This window comes from Lissotriton helveticus, chromosome 1_1 (assembly GCF_964261635.1).
Source record: "Lissotriton helveticus chromosome 1_1, aLisHel1.1, whole genome shotgun sequence".
NCBI lineage: Eukaryota > Metazoa > Chordata > Amphibia > Caudata > Salamandridae > Lissotriton > Lissotriton helveticus.
The window spans coordinates 128,326,574-128,347,490 of NC_136057.1; the positions used below are offsets into that span (position 1 = coordinate 128,326,574).

Below are 20,917 nucleotides of genomic sequence, written 5' to 3' on the forward strand. Positions count from 1 at the left end.
GGGTCTCGAAAGGGAGCCTGTGTGTGCTCCTGGAACTGGATTGGCTGGACAGCTCTCGCCATCCGTAGGATCTGCTCCTTCAGCTGAAAGTCATGCACACAGACTAGCATATTGGGCAGGGGGGCTAATCCCGCCTCTGGGGAGGCCCACACGGTGGATGCGGTCCATCTGGATTTTTTGCGGACAATCTTCACCTAGTATTTGCTGGAAGAGGGACATGACATAGTCTCGCAAGTCCTTGCCCTCCAGGGCACCACATGGATGCGGATGTTATTCCTCCTGGACCGGTTTTCAAGATCCTCTGTGTGGGCCCGAGGGTCTAGATTTTGTTCCCACAGTCGAAGAACCTACTGTTGTAGTTGGTGAAGATCATCCTCCCTAGCCAGCTCATGCTCCTTCAGTGCAGCTACCCTCTCTCTCACCTCATCAACATCCTGTCGTCCCTCCTTGAGAACAGATGCGAGCTCCCCTTTCAGCTCCAAGACGTCTTCCTTAATGAACAGTTCCAGCATGAAGGCCTTAAACGGGGTCAGCGTGTCCTTGGTCTTTAGATGTTCTTTGGGAATTCTCGGAGACCCCCGGTTGCTTGAGCAAAAGTTCCTTAAGGAACTCTTTCCTTCGCGCTCGAGCTGTGCCCATCTCTGCATACCGAAGAGTAGAAGGTGGATGAAGAGCAGGACGCAAGCTAGACGCTTCACAGCCGCCCCGGCTACAGAGGTAGGCCCGCGATCAGGGTTCGGCCTTGAGTTAAAAGGGTGCTGAGAGTGTGGAGGCCATCGAGTCTTGTAATCCCAGGAGAAAGCCGCAGTGCTACCAACGGCAGCTCCTGACGTCAGAGCACCCTCTGCTGAGGGACGAAGCGCCTGATCATGCGGTGCCCAGAGAGATGTTAGGGCCCAGCAGAGGTATCCAATGGGCCTATCTCTTCTATCCGGTCAATGACCCAAGTGTCACCCAGCGAGGAGCACTGGCTCGGGCAGAGGGCACCTTGGTCGCAAAGCAACGCAGAGTGGGTGGGATGGGGAGCGCCGTTTCTTATGAAGCCTTCTTGCCGCGATCTTATGTCTCGGGGCTATATGTGTAAGTGTTGCGCAGGTGCACCAGTAGTCCCTACACCCAATGCAACCAGCGCGGAGTGACTCACCAGGGAGCGGCCATCCGTCAGCCAACGGACAAGGAGTGATGTTAGAGCCTAGCAGCAGCATTCAAAGGACCCCCCCCATTTATCCAATCAGGGTTTTGAGTGCCACCTAGTGGGGGAACAGACCAGAGAAAAGAGCCCCCCGATCCCACCGCTGCAAAGATTGGGCGGGAGGGAGGCTCTGACCCCTCTAGGGGCTCTCTTTCAGTATTCCGAGGCCTCTGGGAGCAATGCTGGAATGTCGCATGTGTGAGTAAGGAGGCCCCGCACCTTGCACCTCAGCTCCATGCGACTCACCCATGAGTAGTCAGCCAATGGCTGCCGGGCGAGGAATCCGTCACAATCAGATGTCCTGGGCTCACTGCGGGTCTGGCGAGCCTCTCAGTGAGCTCTCTCCTCCCCGGTAGTCAAGTAGGGCCCGCTGACCAGGCTGTGGGCCTCACAGTCTATAGCGGGCGGAAAGCAAAATGGCGGCTCCTGGTTCTCCCCGGACCGGGCCACGGATCCCACAAGTGCAGGGTAGAGAACGCACCTGCACGGCGTTACGGACTGTCACAGTGATCTGCTAGTTCCTTAGGCCCTCAGGAGGTTGCTGCCAGCTCCATGCAGGCCAACGCTGGAAGGGAAAGTGGATGCCGATTGCCCGTCCTGCTGCGTCCCGGGAAGACCCACTGCTTCCGGATGCAGGAATCTCCCGGGTCTCGGGGCATCCAACCTGTGTTGCGGTAGGCGGCCATGGAGTGGTGGGTGCTCAGGTCCATTGTGCGCGTGAGGCAGAGCGTACTTGTGGAGGTCTTCCGCCAGGCATGGCCGTCCGCTAGGTGTCTCCCCAGGCGGCAGTCAGTAGCTGCAAAGTAGATGGGACCAGCTGATGCAAACTCTGGCGACAAGATGGTGGCCGCCCGATAGGTCGTGTCCTGGGCCTTGCCCGCCGCCTCAAGTGGTGGACAACTCCCGGTTCACAGGACATCCAGATAGTGGTACAGGAGGCAGTCAATGCCCACCAGGCGTTCTGTTGCTCTCAGGGGCTGGGTTGCTTTACCGGTGCCGGGGATCTCGCCAGAGCTGGACTCGCGGCTCCTGCCTCGGCCGCAGGACCTTCATGGTGCTTCGCCGAGGGATCAGGCAGGCGGGCTCAGGTGATCCAAATACTGCTTCACTGAGGCACCAGGATAAGTAGGAGTCGATGCCCTTCGATGTCGGGAGAGTTCTATGTCGGGGAATGGGGAAAATGCAAAGCGGATGATTTGGCAGGGCTGGAGGAGAAGAGTCTGGCTTCCTACCGTGCCGCCATCTTGGCCACGCCCCCTGGGTGTAATATTTTGCTATATTTGACTGCTGGATTTGCTAAAATGTGACAGGTATCAAAGAACGTGTGCATGTTTAACAGTTAACTAAATGTGGAAATGTACCCATTTTAACTACATTTACTTGCAAACCAATAAATATGGATGAATACTAATAGGAAGGCCAAAAAATAAATCTGGATAAATACAGTCGGAAATGTTTTTAAAAAATACCATAAAACCAGGAGCCCTAATTATAACAGACTTGGAAACAGGAAAAGGGCTTTGTCATGATGCGCGGTGACCAGGAGTCGGCTTTGTAAACAGCACACATCACTGGATGTGTTATCCAATCACCTGCCTCAATCCAAGTATGCAGGTACAGAGTTGCTAAGATTGATACAATGTCTCTCTCATGTTGTGTTGCTGGTTTAAAAGTTGTACTGCGCTTAAATATGAAACCAAAACAATCTTTTCGTATGCACTGGTTTCTGATTCTTTTAGATCATGTACAAGCTTTATAAAACCTCTTAATAAAATAAATAATGTATTTTTTGTCACATTCACATCATTGCAAGACACCGAGGGTAGTACTAGACCATTTATTCACATTGGAAGAAACTAAGGGGGTCTATCAAGCAGGGGCTCACATTTTATGAGACTGAAAGGTGGGGTACACATTGCTGACATTTCCGATCCCTCTCCATGGCTTCTAAATATAAATCATCTGTTTGATTCTTCTCATTAACCCCCTCCCTCCCCTCCAAGGGTGGCCAGAGAATGTATCCTTTTAGAACAAGGCTCGAGGAGAGAGAAGACCAGCTTTGTCTTTCCCTATTCAGGCAAAAAGATTTATTTATTTGTTTTTTTCTATTAAGCAGACATAGTCTGAAAGGACATTGGAGCGCTTTAGAAAGGTGATTACCTCTATACACTGTATAGTATAAGATAGTTTCCTGTGTTCAACCATCTAGGATTGCAGTCGGTACTTTCAGAAAATATTTATTTTATTACAGATCAGTATGTTAAAAAAAATACATGGTGCAAAAGGAGAAAGAATACAATTGTTGCCTACATGTGATATAGTAGATTGTAATCACTGCTCTAAGCAGAGGCCTTTTATTTGCAGGTTATTCAGCAAACTGTCCTGCAATGTCTGTACAAATGGTGGCACCTCCTGTCCCACATGAAACCATAAACCGGATACACACATACTTTGGGGCTGAAAATACCTAAGGCCAGTAGCATCTGACTTTCATCTGACCCCAAAACTCCACTTGCCACTCCTGGGTAGTATTGTTTAATGAAAGAAACAAAATGCCAACGATATACAGCATGAACATAACATCCTTGATAACAAACTCCACAAATGTGCCCAAAACTGTGGATACGAGCCCTAGAAGTCCTTGCAGAGCAAATCTCATAACTGAGTAAATAGGCAGCACCAGGTCTTATCACGAGGTAGCCAGAATAGCCCTTAAACCTACAGCAGACTGGGTGTAGGTAAAGAAATGTAGCTGTTGCTTTCTGTCCATTTGCTGCTATCGGGAGATTGCATATTGTCACCTCTGTAGGAAAGGGGCAAGTTGTCCTGGAACCTTTTGTTGACTAATCCTTTGGCACCTTTGATGACTGCCACTGTTTTTGTTCCTTTGTTCCACATTGTGCTCAGTTACTTCATCCCCCTATAGCTGTTGTCGTGTAGTTCCTATAAACCTATATAGGATCTGCACGTTCAGACAACATACACTGCGGGATTGGTGTCCAGATTAATTCCAGACACCCCCACCGGGTATGTTAGCCTGTATACCAGCTAGCTCACAGTGCCACTATAAACCCTTCTTACCAAAGAGAGAATTGCTTTTAGCAACTATTGAACACAACAACTCTGTTCCATCAGGGATCGTGGAAACAGTGCAGTACTTTTCGCTCAGTTACTCATGCTCACTTTTGTTTCAGAGTACTACACAGAATAAACGGTGGGGACCTTTTTCAACAAACATTTATTGAACCAGCGTCATTCTGCTGTAAAATAGGTGTGCTGAAACAACCATAAGACAAACAGACCTAAATGATTATAAGAACCAAAAGAGTAAAAGGATGGTAAATTCCTACCATAGTGCTAGAACAATGAATACGACCAGAATATAAAATACATGACAGTAATAAATGCCTACTCCTACAATTCAACACTATCTTGATGTACCTACGTGTACCTAACATGTATGTAGGTATAGAGCCAAGAATCCCCCTAGGATAAAGCCAACCCCATTACCTGAAATGAGAGACTGTGGGACCCTGTCTTGGTCTGAAGATGGACATACTGCGAGGGATGTTACACCACTGCGATCTGGAGTGTCTGCCTCCAGGAACCTCAACATCTCGCGTCAGTGTGTCAGTATGAAAGTCCTTCTTCGCCTCCACCTGCCTCAGGAAAAATATGGTGCTTATATGCCCAAAGTGGTACCCTCAGGGGATCTATCTTGCTGTGTCATGTCGGACTAGGATGACGGAAGGAATAACCCTTATACATAGTTATTATGCAGGAGATGGTAGTCTTGCTGAGATTCCAAGAACCCTCATGCATAATGGATGAGGCTAGTTTTTCTGAAAAAAAAAAACACGTCCTGTAAGCAGTACCGTAACTAGGTATAATGTCACTACCAAGAACCGTTATGTAGTGTAATGGCAGGGAAGATATAGGTAAAAGGTTCGGTAATTACCTGAGCCTATATTGGGGTATCTGTATGAAACATAACACTGTGAGCAGGTGTGGGTTTTTTAAACAATGCCTTGTCTCAGTAAGTGGTAAGTGCATGCATATGGTTTTACTTCTATGTAGAACTTCTGATGTTATATTGGCCGTGTCCTTCTAATAAATGCCTTGTCACTTTCTTTACATTCATTCGGTTACATCATTAAGAACACTGTTGCAGATTTTCCCAGAGACTTTCTGATGTTGTTTTAACTCTCCCTTGCTAATGCCTTGTCACATTCAGTGTAGTCTTAAGTAAGGACGTTTCATATTGTGTTAGCTCTCCATTTCTTATGAATGCACTCTCACGTTCAAAACATTTATATAGTTTCTTTTCAATGTGAGCATTCTAAAGTCATATCAAATGTTGTTTTGTAGCAAATCCCTTGTTGCATTCTGTGCATTAACATGGTTACTCCCTAGTGTAAATCTGTTGAGGCTGTATTAGCTTATTCTTCCTATTTAAGACTCTATCACATTCTGTTTGTACATAGCATTTCTCTCCATGTGGATTTTCTAATGTCATTTTAGATCGCCATTTGTCATGAATGTTTTGTGAAAGTCAATACATTGATATGGTTTCTCGCCTGTGTGAACGTTCCGATGTTAAATTAAATTTTGATTTCTAAAAAATCCCATGTCACATTCTGTACATTGATATGGTTTCTCTCCAGTGTGGACTTTCTGATTTTTTTTTTAGCTCTCTATTTGTTAAAAATGCTTTGTCACACTCCGTACATCCATTCAGGTTTTCCCAATAAGATTTTCTGATGTCGCTTCAAATCTCCATTTATTAACAATGCTTTGCCTCACTATGTACATTGATATTGTTTCTCTCCAATGTCGCCTTTATGTTGTTTTAACACTCCATTTGTACTTAATGCTTTTTCACCCTCTGTACATTGATATGATTTCTCCTCAGTATGGATTTTCTGATGTCGTTTTAGCTTTCCATTTGTACTTAATGTTTGCCACACTCTGTACATTGATATGGTTTCTCCCCCGTATGGATTTTCTGATGTCTATTTAGTTGCCACTTTCTTATGAATGCTTTGTGATACTCTGTACATTCATACGGTTTTTCCCCAGCATGGATTTTCTGTTGTTGCTTCTGTTCTCCATTGGTTATAAATGCTTTGCCACACTCTGTAAATTGATATGGTTTCTACCCAGTATGGATTTTTTGATGTCCTTTTAGCTCTCCATTTGTTATGAATGCTTTGTCACACTCTGTACATTGATATGGTTTCTCCCCAGTATGGATTTTCTGATGTTGTTTTAGCTGCCACTTTCTTATGAATGCTTTGTCACACTCTGTACATTTATATGGTTTCTCCCTAGTGTGGATTTTCTGTTGTACTTTTAACTCTCCATTAGTTATAAATGCCTTGCCACACTGTGCACATTGATATGGTTTCTCCCCAGTATGGATTTTCTGATGTCGTTTTAGCTCTACATTTCTTATAAATGCTTTGTTGCATTCTGTACATTCATATGGTTTTTCCCCAGTGTGGATTTTCTGATGTTGATTTAGCCGCCACTTTCTTATAAATGCTTTGTCACACTCTGTACATTGATATGGTTTCTCCCCAGTATGGATTTTCTGATGTTGTTTTAGCTGCCACTTTCTTATGAATGTTTTGTCACACTCTGTACATTGATATGGTTTCTCCCCAGTATGGATTTTTATATGTCGTTTTAGCCCTTCATTTCTTATGAATGCTTTGCCACACTGTGAACATTGATATGGTTTCTCCTCAGTATGGCTTTTTATATGCCGTTTTGGCTCTCCATTTGTTATGAATGCTTTGTCACACTCTGTACATTGATATGGTTTCTCTCCAGTGTGGATTTTCAGATGTCGTTTTAGCTCTCTATTTGTTATAAATGCCTTGCCACACTGTGCACATTGATATGGTTTCTCCCCAGTGTGGATTTTCTGATGTCGTTTTAGCTCTCGATTTCTTATAAATGCTTTGTTGCATTCTGAACATTCATATGGTTTTTCCCCAGTGTGGATTTTCTGATGTTGATTTAGCTGCCACTTTCTTATAAATGCTTTGTCACACTCTGTACATTGATATGGTTTCTCCCCAGTATGGATTTGTTTATGTCGTTTTAGCCCTTCATTGCTTATGAATGCTTTGCCACACTCTGTACATTGATATGGTTTCTCCCCAGTATGGATTTTTATATGTCGTTTTAGCCCTTCATTTCTTATGAATGCTTGGTCACACTCTGTACATTGATATGGTTTCTCCCCAGTATGGATTTGTTTATGTCGTTTTAGCCCTTCATTTCTTATGAATGCTTTGTCACACTCTGTACATTGATATGGTTTCTCCCCAATATGGATTTTTTTGTGTCGCTTTAGCCCTCCATTTCTTATGAATGCTTTGCCACACTGTGAACATTGATATGGTTTCTCCTCAGTATGGATTTTTATATGTCGTTTTAGCGCTCCATTGTTTATGAATGCTTTGTCACACTCTGTACATTGATATGGTTTCTCCCCAGTATGGATTTTCTGATGTTGTATTAGCTCAGGATTAGTTATGAATGCTTTGCCACACTGTGCACATTGATATGGTTTCTCCCCAGTGTGGATTTTCTGATGTCGTTTTAGCTCTTGATTTCTTATAAATGCTTTGTTGCATTCTGTAAATTCATATGGTTTCTCCCGAGTGTGGATTTTCAGATGTTGATTTAGCTGCCACTTTCTTATAAATGCTTTGTCACACTCTGTACATTGATATGGTTTCTCCCCAGCATGGATTTTCTGATGTTGCTTCTGTTCTTCATTGGTTATAAATGCTTTGCCACACTCTGAACATTGATATGGTTTCTCCCCAGTATGGATTTTTTTGTGTCGCTTTAGCCCTCCATTTCTTATGAATGCTTTGCCACACTGTGAACATTGATATGGTTTCTCCTCAGTATGGAGTTTTATATGTCGTTTTAGTCCTTCATTTCTTATGAATGCTTTGTCACACTCTGTACATTGATATGGTTTCTCCCCAGTATGGATTTTCTGATGTTGTGTTAGCTCAGGATTAGTTATGAATGCTTTGCCACACTGTGCACATTGATATGGTTTCTCCCCAGTGTGGATTTTCTGATGTCGTTTTAGCTCTAGATTTCTTATAAATGCTTTGTTGCATTCTGTACATTCATACGGTTTCTCCCCAGTGTGGATTTTCAGATGTTGATTTAGGTGCCACTTTCTTATAAATGCTTTGTCACACTCTGTACATTGATATTGTTTCTCCCCAGCATGGATTTTCTGATGTTGCTTCTGTTCTCCATTGGTTATAAATGCTTTGCCACACTCTGTACATTGATATGGTTTCTCCCCAGTATGGATTTTCTGATGTTGTGTTAGCTCAGGATTAGTTATGAATGCTTTGCCACACTGTGCACATTGATATGGTTTCTCCCCAGTGTGGATTTTCTGATGTCGTTTTAGCTCTAGATTTCTTATAAATGCTTTGTTGCATTCTGTACATTCATACGGTTTCTCCCCAGTGTGGATTTTCAGATGCTGATTTAGGTGCCACTTTCTTATAAATGCTTTGTCACACTCTGTACATTGATATGGTTTCTCCCCAGCATGGATTTTCTGATGTTGCTTCTGTTCTCCATTGGTTATAAATGCTTTGCCACACTCTGAACATTGATATGGTTTCTCCCCAGTATGGATTTTTTTATGTCGTTTTAGCTCTCCATTTGTTATGAATGTTTTGTCACACTCTGTACATTGATATGGTTTCTCCCCAATATGGATTTTCTGGTGTTGCTTCAGTTCTCCATTTCTTATGAATGCTTTGCCACACTGTGCATATTGATATGCTTTCTCCCCATAGTGGATTTTTTTATGTCGTTTTAACTCTCCATATGTTATGAATACTTTGTCACACTCTGTACATTGATATGGTTTCTCCCCAGTGTGGATTTTCTGATGTTGTGTTAGCTCTCCATTAGTTATAAATGCTTTGCCACATTGTGCACATTGATATGGTTTCTCCCCCCTGTGGATTTTCTGATGTAGTTTTAGCTCTCCATTTGTTCTAAATGTTTTGCCACACTCTGTACATTGATATGGTTTCTCCCCAGTGTGGATTTTCTGATGAAGTTTTAGCTGTCCATTAGTTATAAATGCCTTGCCACACTGTGCACATTGATATGGTTTCTCCCCTGTGTGGATTTTCTGATATAGTTCTAGATCTCCATTTGTTCTATATGTTTTGCCACATTGTGTTGTCATCTTCTACATATTCACACGGTTTGTCTTATTTGTTTTCTTTCCTATACTAGGTTAGTTCTTCCTTCATAATAAGCATCTCATCAGACTTGCTTCAGTTTGTTCAGTGTATTATGTCTTCTATGTACATCAGCTGATCCCTAAGTGCCAAGTGCAGACCTCATTGAACAGTACGGGTTTTCAGCTGTAGAAAAATACTTTGGCACGGCATTAGCCTTCATGGGAAGTGATCTCGAGGCATATTGTTTTTCCATCACTTCCTAAACAAGTAATGTTTACTGCCTTCACCTTTTTCGATCATTATTGCATTTGTTTCATCTATAAGAAAAAGATTTAAAAATAAAAACACACTGGATAAGCTCAAATGCAGAGTCCATCACGAAAATGTATTGGCATGTAATTGTTCATAAAGACAAATGCGCTAATGAAATTCTAGATTACACTTTCAATGTGAAGATGTAGTAGACAGAGTAAGGGCATACGATCCTTCAATGATCCCCTTCTATCGAGGAGTGCGGACTAAAAGAATAACCAAGACACCAGAGAAGGTTCCTTGTTCATTGAGTGAGACCCTCTCCCTACGACACGCTACAATGTTAAATACATAGCAACACAATGCCTCCTTTCTTATCCAGGGAATACTTCCTATTCTCACAAAGATTAACAAAAATACAAAATGGAGCCTTTTCTAGTGAATGGACCATGCAAGACAGAACATCACAATAACAGCAGGAAACAAAAGCGTATGCTGCAAGGGAGACTTTTATAGTATCAGAGAGTCTGGATTAGGATAGACAGGTAATCTGAGTATCTTCAACATAGTGTAACTCTAGAGATCTGAGACTCTGACCATATCTAGTCAAGGAAGAGGCGGATTAGAACCACTTTACGTCAATGTAATCGAAAGAGGCCCTGTTGATCCAAGAGACAGGATTCCATGTAAGACTTAATCGTCACAAATAAATTCTCTTGGAAAACTAGATTCTATTACCTCTATTGTTCATCACCTCTTACACCGTCATACACTAATATACACCAGTCATCAAATGTACCACCAAAACAATCCTTGAATATCAAGTTTAATATCAAACAATATATATATATATATATATGAAACAAATCCCAATCGCAAGCACGAGTGCTTGCAGCGCCTCTCCCAGCCTCTCAATGAAGGCGGTCTGTCACGAGGCAGGCAGCCTCTACGAAAATGCACCACAGCCGTACTTCCAAACTTTGTAACCAAAGCGCGGCAATCACGGACACAAATCGAGTTATAGTGCAGCAGTCGTGGATTTATTAATCAAAAAGATGGTCTCCGGCAAGAGAAACACTCGACGCGTTTCGGGATTTCTCCCTTGGTGACGAGTGTTTGACCATACGTTACATTGGTTAATATATACATCACGTGACATCAGTGTAAGTGAAAACAGACTCCTTAAAACAAATCTATTTTGTTCAAAATATTAAATAAACAAAAGTTTGATTGTGTGAGTCTGACAAATAATCCTTAAGATATAACAGATGCATACATGCTTAAAGGGAAATACACGATTAAATGAACAAGTGAGCTTTTCGATCAGCGATTCCTCATAATGCAGTTTTAGAGGTCCCTCATCACTGCTCGAATCACACTTGCCATACAGGTGCTCAAACGATTCCATATTATCAGGTACAAAATAATCGCTTCATGCCCATGTGGGCAATTATAACTCAGTTCATTGAACCAAAACTTATTTCAGGAACCAAGCATCAAATCGACATTAATCCTTTAGTGCCCTAGTGGGCAGTTATGACTCAGTTCATAATAGGTAAAGTTATTCAAGGAACATAGCTTGTGAGCTCATATTAAATGAACAAGTGTGCTTTTCGATCAGCGATTCCTCATAATGCAGTGTTAGAGGTCCCTCATCACTGTTCGAATCACACTTGCCATACAGGTGCTCAAACGATTCCATATTATCAGGTACAAAATAATCGCTTCATGCCCATGTGGGCAATTATAACTCAGTTCATTGAACCAAAACTTATTTCAGGAACCAAGCATCAAATCGACATTAATCCTGGGTGGGGCATCACCCTGGCAAATATGAGCTCACAAGCTATGATCCTTGAATAACATAATATATATATATAATATAATAATAATAATAATTTAATATATATTGTTTTTTCTCACAAAGTTCAAGTATAATCAATCTAAAACCAGATAACAAATCATTTGGCGACCACATATAAGACACACACATTTGTTAAAAAAAATGTTAATTTGCAGGAATCAATTAGAGTAATTACACTGTCTGAGGGTTTTCTTAACGTGGTCCCAGGATGCTTGTTTCCGGTCCAGGGAAGACATGACTTGGCAGTTCGGGCGGGACTGTTCCCATGAGGCACAGGGACAGACTGATATGCATATGTCCATGTCTGAACTAGGGTGGCAGAGTGAGCTAAAGAATGGTGATGGATTAAACCCAGGTCAGTTGACTGGGGGTGAGTGTTTGATTTGCTCAAGTGCTCCGTCCATCATCCCCTTTTGTATCACTACTATTCTAATCTGTTTTGAGAATACAAAGGCTATTTTTGATATAACCTTGTGTGGAGTTCCTTTTGTGGTGAGCCTGGGATGTTGTTGCTGTTTTGTGCGTGCGCAAATGCTTTACACATGGCCTCCGGGATAAGCCTGACTGCTCGTGCCAAGCTACCATGGGGGTGAGCAGGGGTTATCTTTGGTGTGTAACGCCCAAGCCCTGACTAGAGTGGTGGTCTCTGCCTGGCTCTGGCGCAAGCCTTAGCCACTCAAAAAACAAAAAGGGTGTGTGGAGGGTCAGGGGGAATAGTTTAATGACCTGTCTGCTCGCTCCCCAATCTTACATATACAAAACGCACGAGAGCAGATCAAGTCAAGGGAAAGTGTGTGTCTGTAGTATCAACGTACGACACCAAAGGTGAGACGTGAGACAAGGGTACCAAACAGAAAACCTCTTGGCGGCACGTGGCTGATAAAATTCCCATCAGACCACCCATGTGGTGGAGTTTGCGTCATGTGGGAATTCTGATAATCATGCCATCCAAAAACCAACCAATCAGTGTCGGTACAGGCAAAAATATCACAAATATGTGATCATTATGTGTATCCTAAAAGTGATGCAAACTAAAAAAGAGGGAAGTAACAGTGCTCAAAATAATTTAAAATTGGCTACCCAGACTTCAGAGGATGTACTAGAAGTCCGAGTGTCAAGGAATAAAAACACGCTAGGTAGTAAGACTACCATATGGCGCTAAATAGTGTGGTCATGTTGTGGTCGACATGTTTCAGCCGTCAGGGCATCTAGCCCGGCTTTCTTCAGGACCTCTATGTAACAAATCTTACTCCTGCAACACCAGATAAGACGTCACAGTGAAGAAGTGACAGACATGCACTCAAAAAGTTACAACCATAGCTAGAAAACTTAGAATACTTAAGCATCCACTCAAGGGGAAGTAATATTTCTTCTTCCTATCAAAGAGAACAAGAGAGAAAAATGTTAAAATCACACCAAGTCCCATACCAACACCATAGTGTTCACACGTAAAGACAATTCAGACACACCTGCATGAATAATTTACATTCTGCATACAGGGAAAGCATACTAGCTTAATCACATTGAGGCATTTCCTCAACAGTGATACTGCCCTGTGGTACACAAGTTGATTTATTTCTTGTCCTGCTAATATGACGCTAAGAACCTTTTTGTAAGCTCTGATGTGGGTTTGGGTTCAGTCTTGACAGAGTGGATACTATCGTATGTCTGTTGGATTTTGAATGTAGAACGATTGGTTGGACATGGTAAAGTTGTACACTTACTGTGTCTCTCTCTACATTTTAGAGCGGGGCCTCATACTCCCGAGCGGTTGCCGGGTGAGGTGAGGCCATCACCCACACAAAGCTGGGTGAGTATCACTGTTGAGGAAATGCCTCAATGTGATTAAGCTAGTATGCTTTCCCTGTATGCAGAATGTAAATTATTCATGCAGGTGTGTCTGAATTGTCTTTACGTGTGAACACTATGGTGTTGGTATGGGACTTGGTGTGATTTTAACATTTTTCTCTCTTGTTCTCTTTGATAGGAAGAAGAAATATTACTTCCCCTTGAGTGGATGCTTAAGTATTCTAAGTTTTCTAGCTATGGTTGTAACTTTTTGAGTGCATGTCTGTCACTTCTTCACTGTGACGTCTTATCTGGTGTTGCAGGAGTAAGATTTGTTACATAGAGGTCCTGAAGAAAGCCGGGCTAGATGCCCTGACGGCTGAAACATGTCGACCACAACATGACCACACTATTTAGCGCCATATGGTAGTCTTACTACCTAGCGTGTTTTTATTCCTTGACACTCGGACTTCTAGTACATCCTCTGAAGTCTGGGTAGCCAATTTTAAATTATTTTGAGCACTGTTACTTCCCTCTTTTTTAGTTTGCATCACTTTTAGGATACACATAATGATCACATATTTGTGATATTTTTGCCTGTACCGACACTGATTGGTTGGTTTTTGGATGGCATGATTATCAGAATTCCCACATGACGCAAACTCCACCACATGGGTGGTCTGATGGGAATTTTATCAGCCACGTGCCGCCAAGAGGTTTTCTGTTTGGTACCCTTGTCTCACGTCTCACCTTTGGTGTCGTACGTTGATACTACAGACACACACTTTCCCTTGACTTGATCTGCTCTCGTGCGTTTTGTTTGTGCAAGCCTTAGCCAACCAGAGATCCCATTTCTAATACTACCACTACCTATTTGGGAGCTTTGTTGACAGTGCGATACAATGTGTAATTATTGCTCTGAAGGTCATTTTGGATCAGGCGCTATTGAGCAGCTACCAGCTACGTTGTTCTATTAACGTTCTGGCTTCACAGGAGAGAATAGGATTTCCTCATTTCTAACAGAGTTTTCAGAGTTATTGGAGACTTTAGTCAGTACCGTGAATCCAGTGCATATAATTAACTACGAGACATTCATTTGAGTGCTTACTGTCAGACCACAAATACTTGGTGATTAAGGATTAAAAGGGGTATGACGGAATCCCCATCTTCTAATTATGTTTACAAACACGGCTCTAATGCTTAAGCAGTGTCCGATGTAATTATGACTGATTATGAACTAATATACTGGATTGCCGAACACATCTTGCAGGAGCGAGCGGATGAAAGCAGGTCTCGTGTATGGATGCAGATTAAGGGACTGTGTCTACTTTACAAGATCGTACCAGCAATACGGGGATCTTAATCCCAATGAGCCTTGGAATCTTTTTGGGCTCTAGGATGTTCGGTGCAGAAACCACGGCGGGAATCACTATTCCCTATCACTGGATTTGAAAAGTCCAATACGCCTGAAATTCCATACCTTCCTCAGCAATATCTCAGGGCCTAACCAACGAAGGACCTTCGGCGCTACACCACTGCCCCATGTCCTGAAGAAAACCCACCCTAGACCCACAACTAAGGCGTCCAAAGGGTCGAAACGGCGACGATATTGAAATTGTTGGACAAGTACAGGATATCCAGTTTACCAAAGCCAACTTAAGTGGATTACTGGAATAATAATAATTGAATACTGGAACTGGCCAAAAAAGACTTTTTGCTTCCCTTCCTTTCCCCCCTTCACTCACTTGTTAATAATCACGTTTGAATGTCACTATTGCACTTTATGTCACATTTTATTCACTCAATTCTTTAATGCGCCGTCTTGTAAAAAGTATTTATAAATTGTAAATAAGTCTTGATTGAATAATCTTTATGTACAAATAGGGTGTTTATGAATGAAAATTAATTCATAGATTAAAAACGGATGGTTACCCTGAACTCTTTTGGTTTGGATTTGCATTGTGAGTAAGCTCCTAATTTGGAGCACTGTCTTAAGTAACCATATGACTAATTGAACTGTGAATGATTCAAATCATACTTTGAAGTAATCAGGTTACATACCCGACAGAACCATTGTTTATATTACATTGTATTGCCCAGGTTCTGAGGGATACTGGGTCACCCCATGGTGATTTACATGATTATGAACTTAAGCAAGGATATATTTTAACTCCTTTACTTTTTCCTTTTATATATGTGTGTCAGTTATCAACCAGGTACCTGAGTCTTGACTCCACAGGGTCAGAAGAATTGATCTTGATTCTTTATCTTTGAAGAATTCTTCCCAACTCCTCCACTTCACTGCAATCAAAATATATTCAACTAGCAGTAAAGAAAGGGAAAGGGGAATGGGAATTAATAGAGACTGCCACTGTAAGATTACTTGCTGATCACCCTCTAATGGTATTCAGTTCCTGTAACAACAAAAACACAAGGTTACAGATTCTTTCTTTTAACTTATTCTCCTGCTCTAGTTTTTTTTTTATTCTTATAAACTATTACCTGCTTAATCAGTGGTTTTAGTTTCTCTCTGTGAATAGTCCTTTAATATGCTGTAGTTGAAGTCTTTTATTTTGATTGTCTTTTTCAGTCCTTTTTTATTCTTCTTTTTTAGATGCAGTACTTGTCCATAAAAGATCAAGCCGACTTGTTGGTGAGTATAAATATATATATATATTCACTGAAAAAACCATAGGTTATAGACCATATATAGTTAGGAATTAGCATTTACAAAACCTTGAAAATTCACTGAAAAAACCATAGGTTATAGACCATATATAGTTAGGAATTAGCATTTACAAAACCTTGAAAATTCACTGCAAAAACCATAGGTTAGAGACCATATATAGTTAGCTGGACATTTTATTGACATAAAACCAATGAAATTCCATATATAGTTAGTTGCACTAACTATATATCGCGCACCCGCAATCCACTGCTGATGATGTCACATATTACATCATTCATGACATGGTCAGTGACATCACTGATGACATCACTGATGACATCTCAAATGACATCTCAGATGACATCACTGATGACATCACTGATGACATCACTGATGACAACATCCAGTGACTGTATGTTTCTGTAAAGTTAAAATGTGTCTTACATATTGAAGAATGAGTGGAAGTATAAGTGTCTGGACAAAGGATTTAGTAGGTGCATGACTGAATGTATGAGTGAGTGATTAAATGTGTCTCACTGAGTGCATGGGTTAGTGACTAAACTGTCTTAATTTGTGCATCATTATGTCTGTTGTTCTGTAAACTGCTGCATGTGTTGATCAGTAGCTATATGATTAACTATATGGGTTATTGATTGATTGCCCAAGTATTTGTATGGGAGACTGAGTGTGTGTGTGGCTAGCTGGGAGGTGTGTGACTCTGTGCAGATCAATCTGTACTTGTATCAATGATTGTATAAGAAGGTAAGTATGTGTTAGTATATATCGTTGAAAATGTAAGGTGCTCTATGTTTAACTGTATAGACAAGAAAATGGAAGTCTCATTGATTCTTTACAGGACTGACTAGGTGTGTGAGTAACTCCATGGATGAGTGGCAGACTGTGAGTGTCTGTATAGGTGTATGAGTGCATATGATAGTGTTGTAAAGATGAGTGTTGGACAGGCCACATGAAGGGCCGCTCTCCCCCGGCCCAACCAGGCCCGAGCCCAGCCACGCAAGTACCACACACCACCATTGCACGTCCACCGTCCCCGCAGGGACCCCTACACTCGAACCTGTTGACCGCGTAGGCCGACCCACTACCGGCCTGCGCGCCCATCCTGGGCGCCATCTTGGACACTCCACCACGAGGCCGCCTGGCCCCCCGATCGACCTCAACCCTGGGCCTGGCCAGGCCTCAGACATTCCGGCACCAACATCCACCCAGGAGGTGAGCGGGCTACTTGGTCAGTCAATGGGAGCAAGAGGTGTCGATGGCTCTCCCCCGCCAAGTGCCGCTCGCCCATCGCCTCCCCGGGCGCTGGCTCCACCCCCCTGCTGGGTGTCTGGACCCCCACATCCCGGACCTCCCGACCTCCAAGTGCGAGGGTCCGGACATCAAAGCACTCCAGCCCTATAACTGGGGCAGCTCCAGAGCAGGACGGGAGTTGTATCTTGGAGTCGAGAGACGCAAAGAAGAACTCATCCTTGACGGACTACTGGCGCTGCCGTAGCTCTGTCTTGTGCACCCTCGTCTTGCCTGCTGGCGCTGCCGCGGCTTTGGGAACCACCCTATCCTTCATCGTCGTCGGGACCTGCTGGCGTGGCCGCGGACCGTTTGTAACCACCACCTTCATCGGGACCTGCTGGCTCTGCCGCGGACCGTCGTCTTCCTTCATCCCTCTCGGGACCTGCTGGCTCCGCCGCGGCCCGTTCATCTACACCACCGAGCTCGAGGATTGAGAGCTATTTCCATCTTTTTGGTAACAAGACTGTCCCGCTACCCTTTTCCCAAACAGAGACCAGAATAGAGGGGACCCCTGAGTCCAGACCTCCTTGTACCATTCTACCGTACTTGAAGAATTGCCTATAAAGTATCGTTGAACTTTATCCTTGTGTGGTGTCCGTCTGTGGGGGGGAAGTTACTTGTCTGTACGATTCACGGGAGACGGCTCTCCCCGGAGACCTCTCCCCTTATCCTCGGCCGACCCTCCCGGTCCGTCTAACATTGGTGGCCAGCGGCGCGATCCGAATCACCGCATAAACCGTACAGAGAGTAGCTCACCCCACGGCGAATCACGATGTCAACTAAAGACAGCGGATCAACGGAGAAATTCCAGATGGAGAAATTGGATGAGTACAGCCATCGTGAACTTAAACAGTTCTGTATCGAATTAGGTATCGCTACCACCGGACTAAATACCAAAGATGACTTTAAGCAGGCCCTAGAATCTTGGGCAGAAACCGGGGCTGCCGGAACCCCCGATCAAAACATCGCAGCACAAACCCCCATGGCCCCTGAAGAGCAAAGAACGGGTCTCTCGCCAGACGAGATCCAGGAACGAGAAAGAACCCGACTACACGAGCTGGAAATGGCCCGGCTCAAAATGGACGTTGAACTGAAGTTGGCCGAACAGAAAATCAACTTAGAGCACCTGCGTCTCCGAGAAGAAAGAGAGGAGAAACAGAGACAAAGGGAGCTCGAGGAAAAGAAACTGGCATATGAACATGAGCGGAAACTAGCTGAAATCGACCTACGCAAACAGAATAAAGAAGCAGGGGTGTCCGAGCAACCCCACACTCCAGGGGCAACAGAGAAGAAGGTACACATCCCCAAGGATGTCGTTCGAGAATACTTCCGAGAGGACGACATCCAGCAATGGTTTAAGGCCTATGAAATCGCTATGACTGCACACCGGATCGATAGAAGCGATTGGGGGGCCGGTCTGTGGGGGAGATTCCTCAATGAGGGCCGCGACGCCCTGCTGCAACTCCCGGACCACCAGATGACCTCCTATGACCATATGAAAGCTGCACTCCTCACCCGCTATGGCCTCACACCCGAGATGTACCGTCAGAGGTTCCGAGACTGCACCCGCATCCCGGGTACAACTTGGGTGGACTATGTCAATTACTTTAGCCGAGCCTTCGAGGGCTGGATCAAAGGAAGCAAGGTCACAACCTACGAACAACTGTTCAATCTTATGGTATGGGAGCATCTGTCGAACAATTGCTTCATTGAACTTCGCCAGCACCTCCTCGACAGCAAGTTAACGGATCCCCGGCAGCTCGCAGCCGAAGCTGACCGGTGGGAGATCACCAGAGTGGGTCGAAATGGGTCCTACGAACAGAACCGGAACAACAATGGTCAGCACCGTCCCCGAGGAGGAGGAGGCCAAGGACGCGGAAGAAGCAACGCTCCGGTCACCCCCACTACCAGCACCACCCCCCCGGCCAACCGGGGCAGCACCCCAGCGCGACCGGGATATCGAGCCAATGGTACCTGCCATCGATGCCAACGAGTCGGACACTATGCAAACGACCCAAACTGCCCCCAGTACCAGAGCCCAAGACCCCGCCAAGTAGCCGCTGCTGCTCTGGGGGAGGAACAGATCTCAGAGGAACAAGAAGAATATGAACAGGAACACCAAGAATGGGAGCCAGCCGCCATGGCTCTCGCCTGCCTAGGGGGGAGAGACATGGTCCCGCGGGTCCCCCTACCCGCTAATACCCAGAAGTACAGCCAATGGGTGGGCATCAATGGACGCCGGGCTGAAGCCCTTCGTGACACTGGGGCCAGTGTAACAGCCGTCCGCTGTCACCTGGTGACCCCCGAACAATACTTACCAAACATTCTCTGCCCTGTACGTTCAGCCGATAACTCAGAAAGTCTGTGTCGGATGGCCTGCGTCCCCTTCGAATGGGGAGGGGTCTCCGGCATGTTGAAGGTGACGGTCCGAGATGATGCCCCCGTAGACTGCCTCCTGGGTAATGACCTGGAAAGCTCTCCATGGGCAGCAGTCGAACGAAAAGAGCACCTGGGGATGTTGGGCGTCCCGGACTGGGCGTGCGTCACCACCCGGTCCATGACCGCCCGTGCCAACCCCCGCCCAGAGGAACCCGAATGGCCGGCGCCACCGCCTCCGGTCGCCCCCGCCGAAACCACCGACCGTGACGTCCCCCCCGAACCAGCTCAACCTCCAGACCTCGCTAACCCCGACCAGTGGCCTCAAGAGGGGGGGCCCACGCAAGAACAATTTCGCCAAGAACAAAAGACCTGTCCCTCCCTCGAGGGACTCCGCCAGCAAGCGCTAGCCCAAAGCGCAGGGGATACCTCCGGAACTCACTGGGTCTACTGGGACAATGATCTGCTGTACAGTGAGCAAAGAATCGCGGAGCTGGGGGCCAGCCGAGTCCTAGTGGTACCCCTCCGTTTTAGAGACTTTCTGCTAAACCTGGCCCACGATGTCCCCCTGGCAGGACACCTGGGTCAAGACAAAACCTATAGCCGCCTGGTGACCCACTTCTTCTGGCCCAAAATGAGGGACAATGTACACCAGCATTGCCGATCTTGCCCCACGTGCCAAGCCAGTGGAAAGAGCGGCCGCAAACTGAAAGCCCCCCTGCAACCTTTTCCCGTGGTCACCACCCCGTTCGAGAGGGTCGGAATCGATATCGTAGGGCCCCTGGACCCGGGCACAAAACAAGGCCATCGATTCATCCTGGTGCTAGTGGACCACGCCACCCGCTACCCGGAGGCTGTTCCCCTGCGGACTGTGACAGCCCCGGTAGTCGGCCGGGCTCTGATGGGGATCTTCTCCCGGGTGGGCTTCCCCCGGGAGGTCGTCAGTGACAGAGGCACGAACTTTATTTCGAAATATATGAAGTCTCTCTGGCAACAGTGCGGGGTTACCTACCGGTTCACGACCCCCTATCACCCTCAAGGAAACGGACTCGTTGAGCGGTTCAACCGCACGCTCAAAGGGATGATCGGGGGGTTGGAAGAGCCCCTCCGTCGCCAGTGGGATGTGCTGCTGCCGTGCCTCCTCTTCGCCTATCGAGAGGTTCCCCAGAAGTCCCTGGGCTTCAGCCCATTTGAACTGCTATATGGACACCCCGTGC

General features: G+C 45.0%; 1 protein-coding gene across 1 annotated transcript in view; it reads right to left on the bottom strand.

Moving 5' to 3' along the window:
• Positions 1-6,295: 6,295 nt before the first annotated feature.
• Positions 6,296-20,917, bottom strand: part of LOC144768233 (uncharacterized) — a 103,013-nt gene continuing 88,391 nt past the window's right edge. The window contains exon 2 of the mRNA XM_078651739.1: positions 6,296-9,761. Within this exon, the coding sequence (XP_078507865.1) occupies positions 6,348-9,446 (3,099 nt within the window). The 5' untranslated portion in view covers positions 9,447-9,761 and the 3' untranslated portion in view covers positions 6,296-6,347. The remainder of the gene's footprint in view (positions 9,762-20,917) is intronic.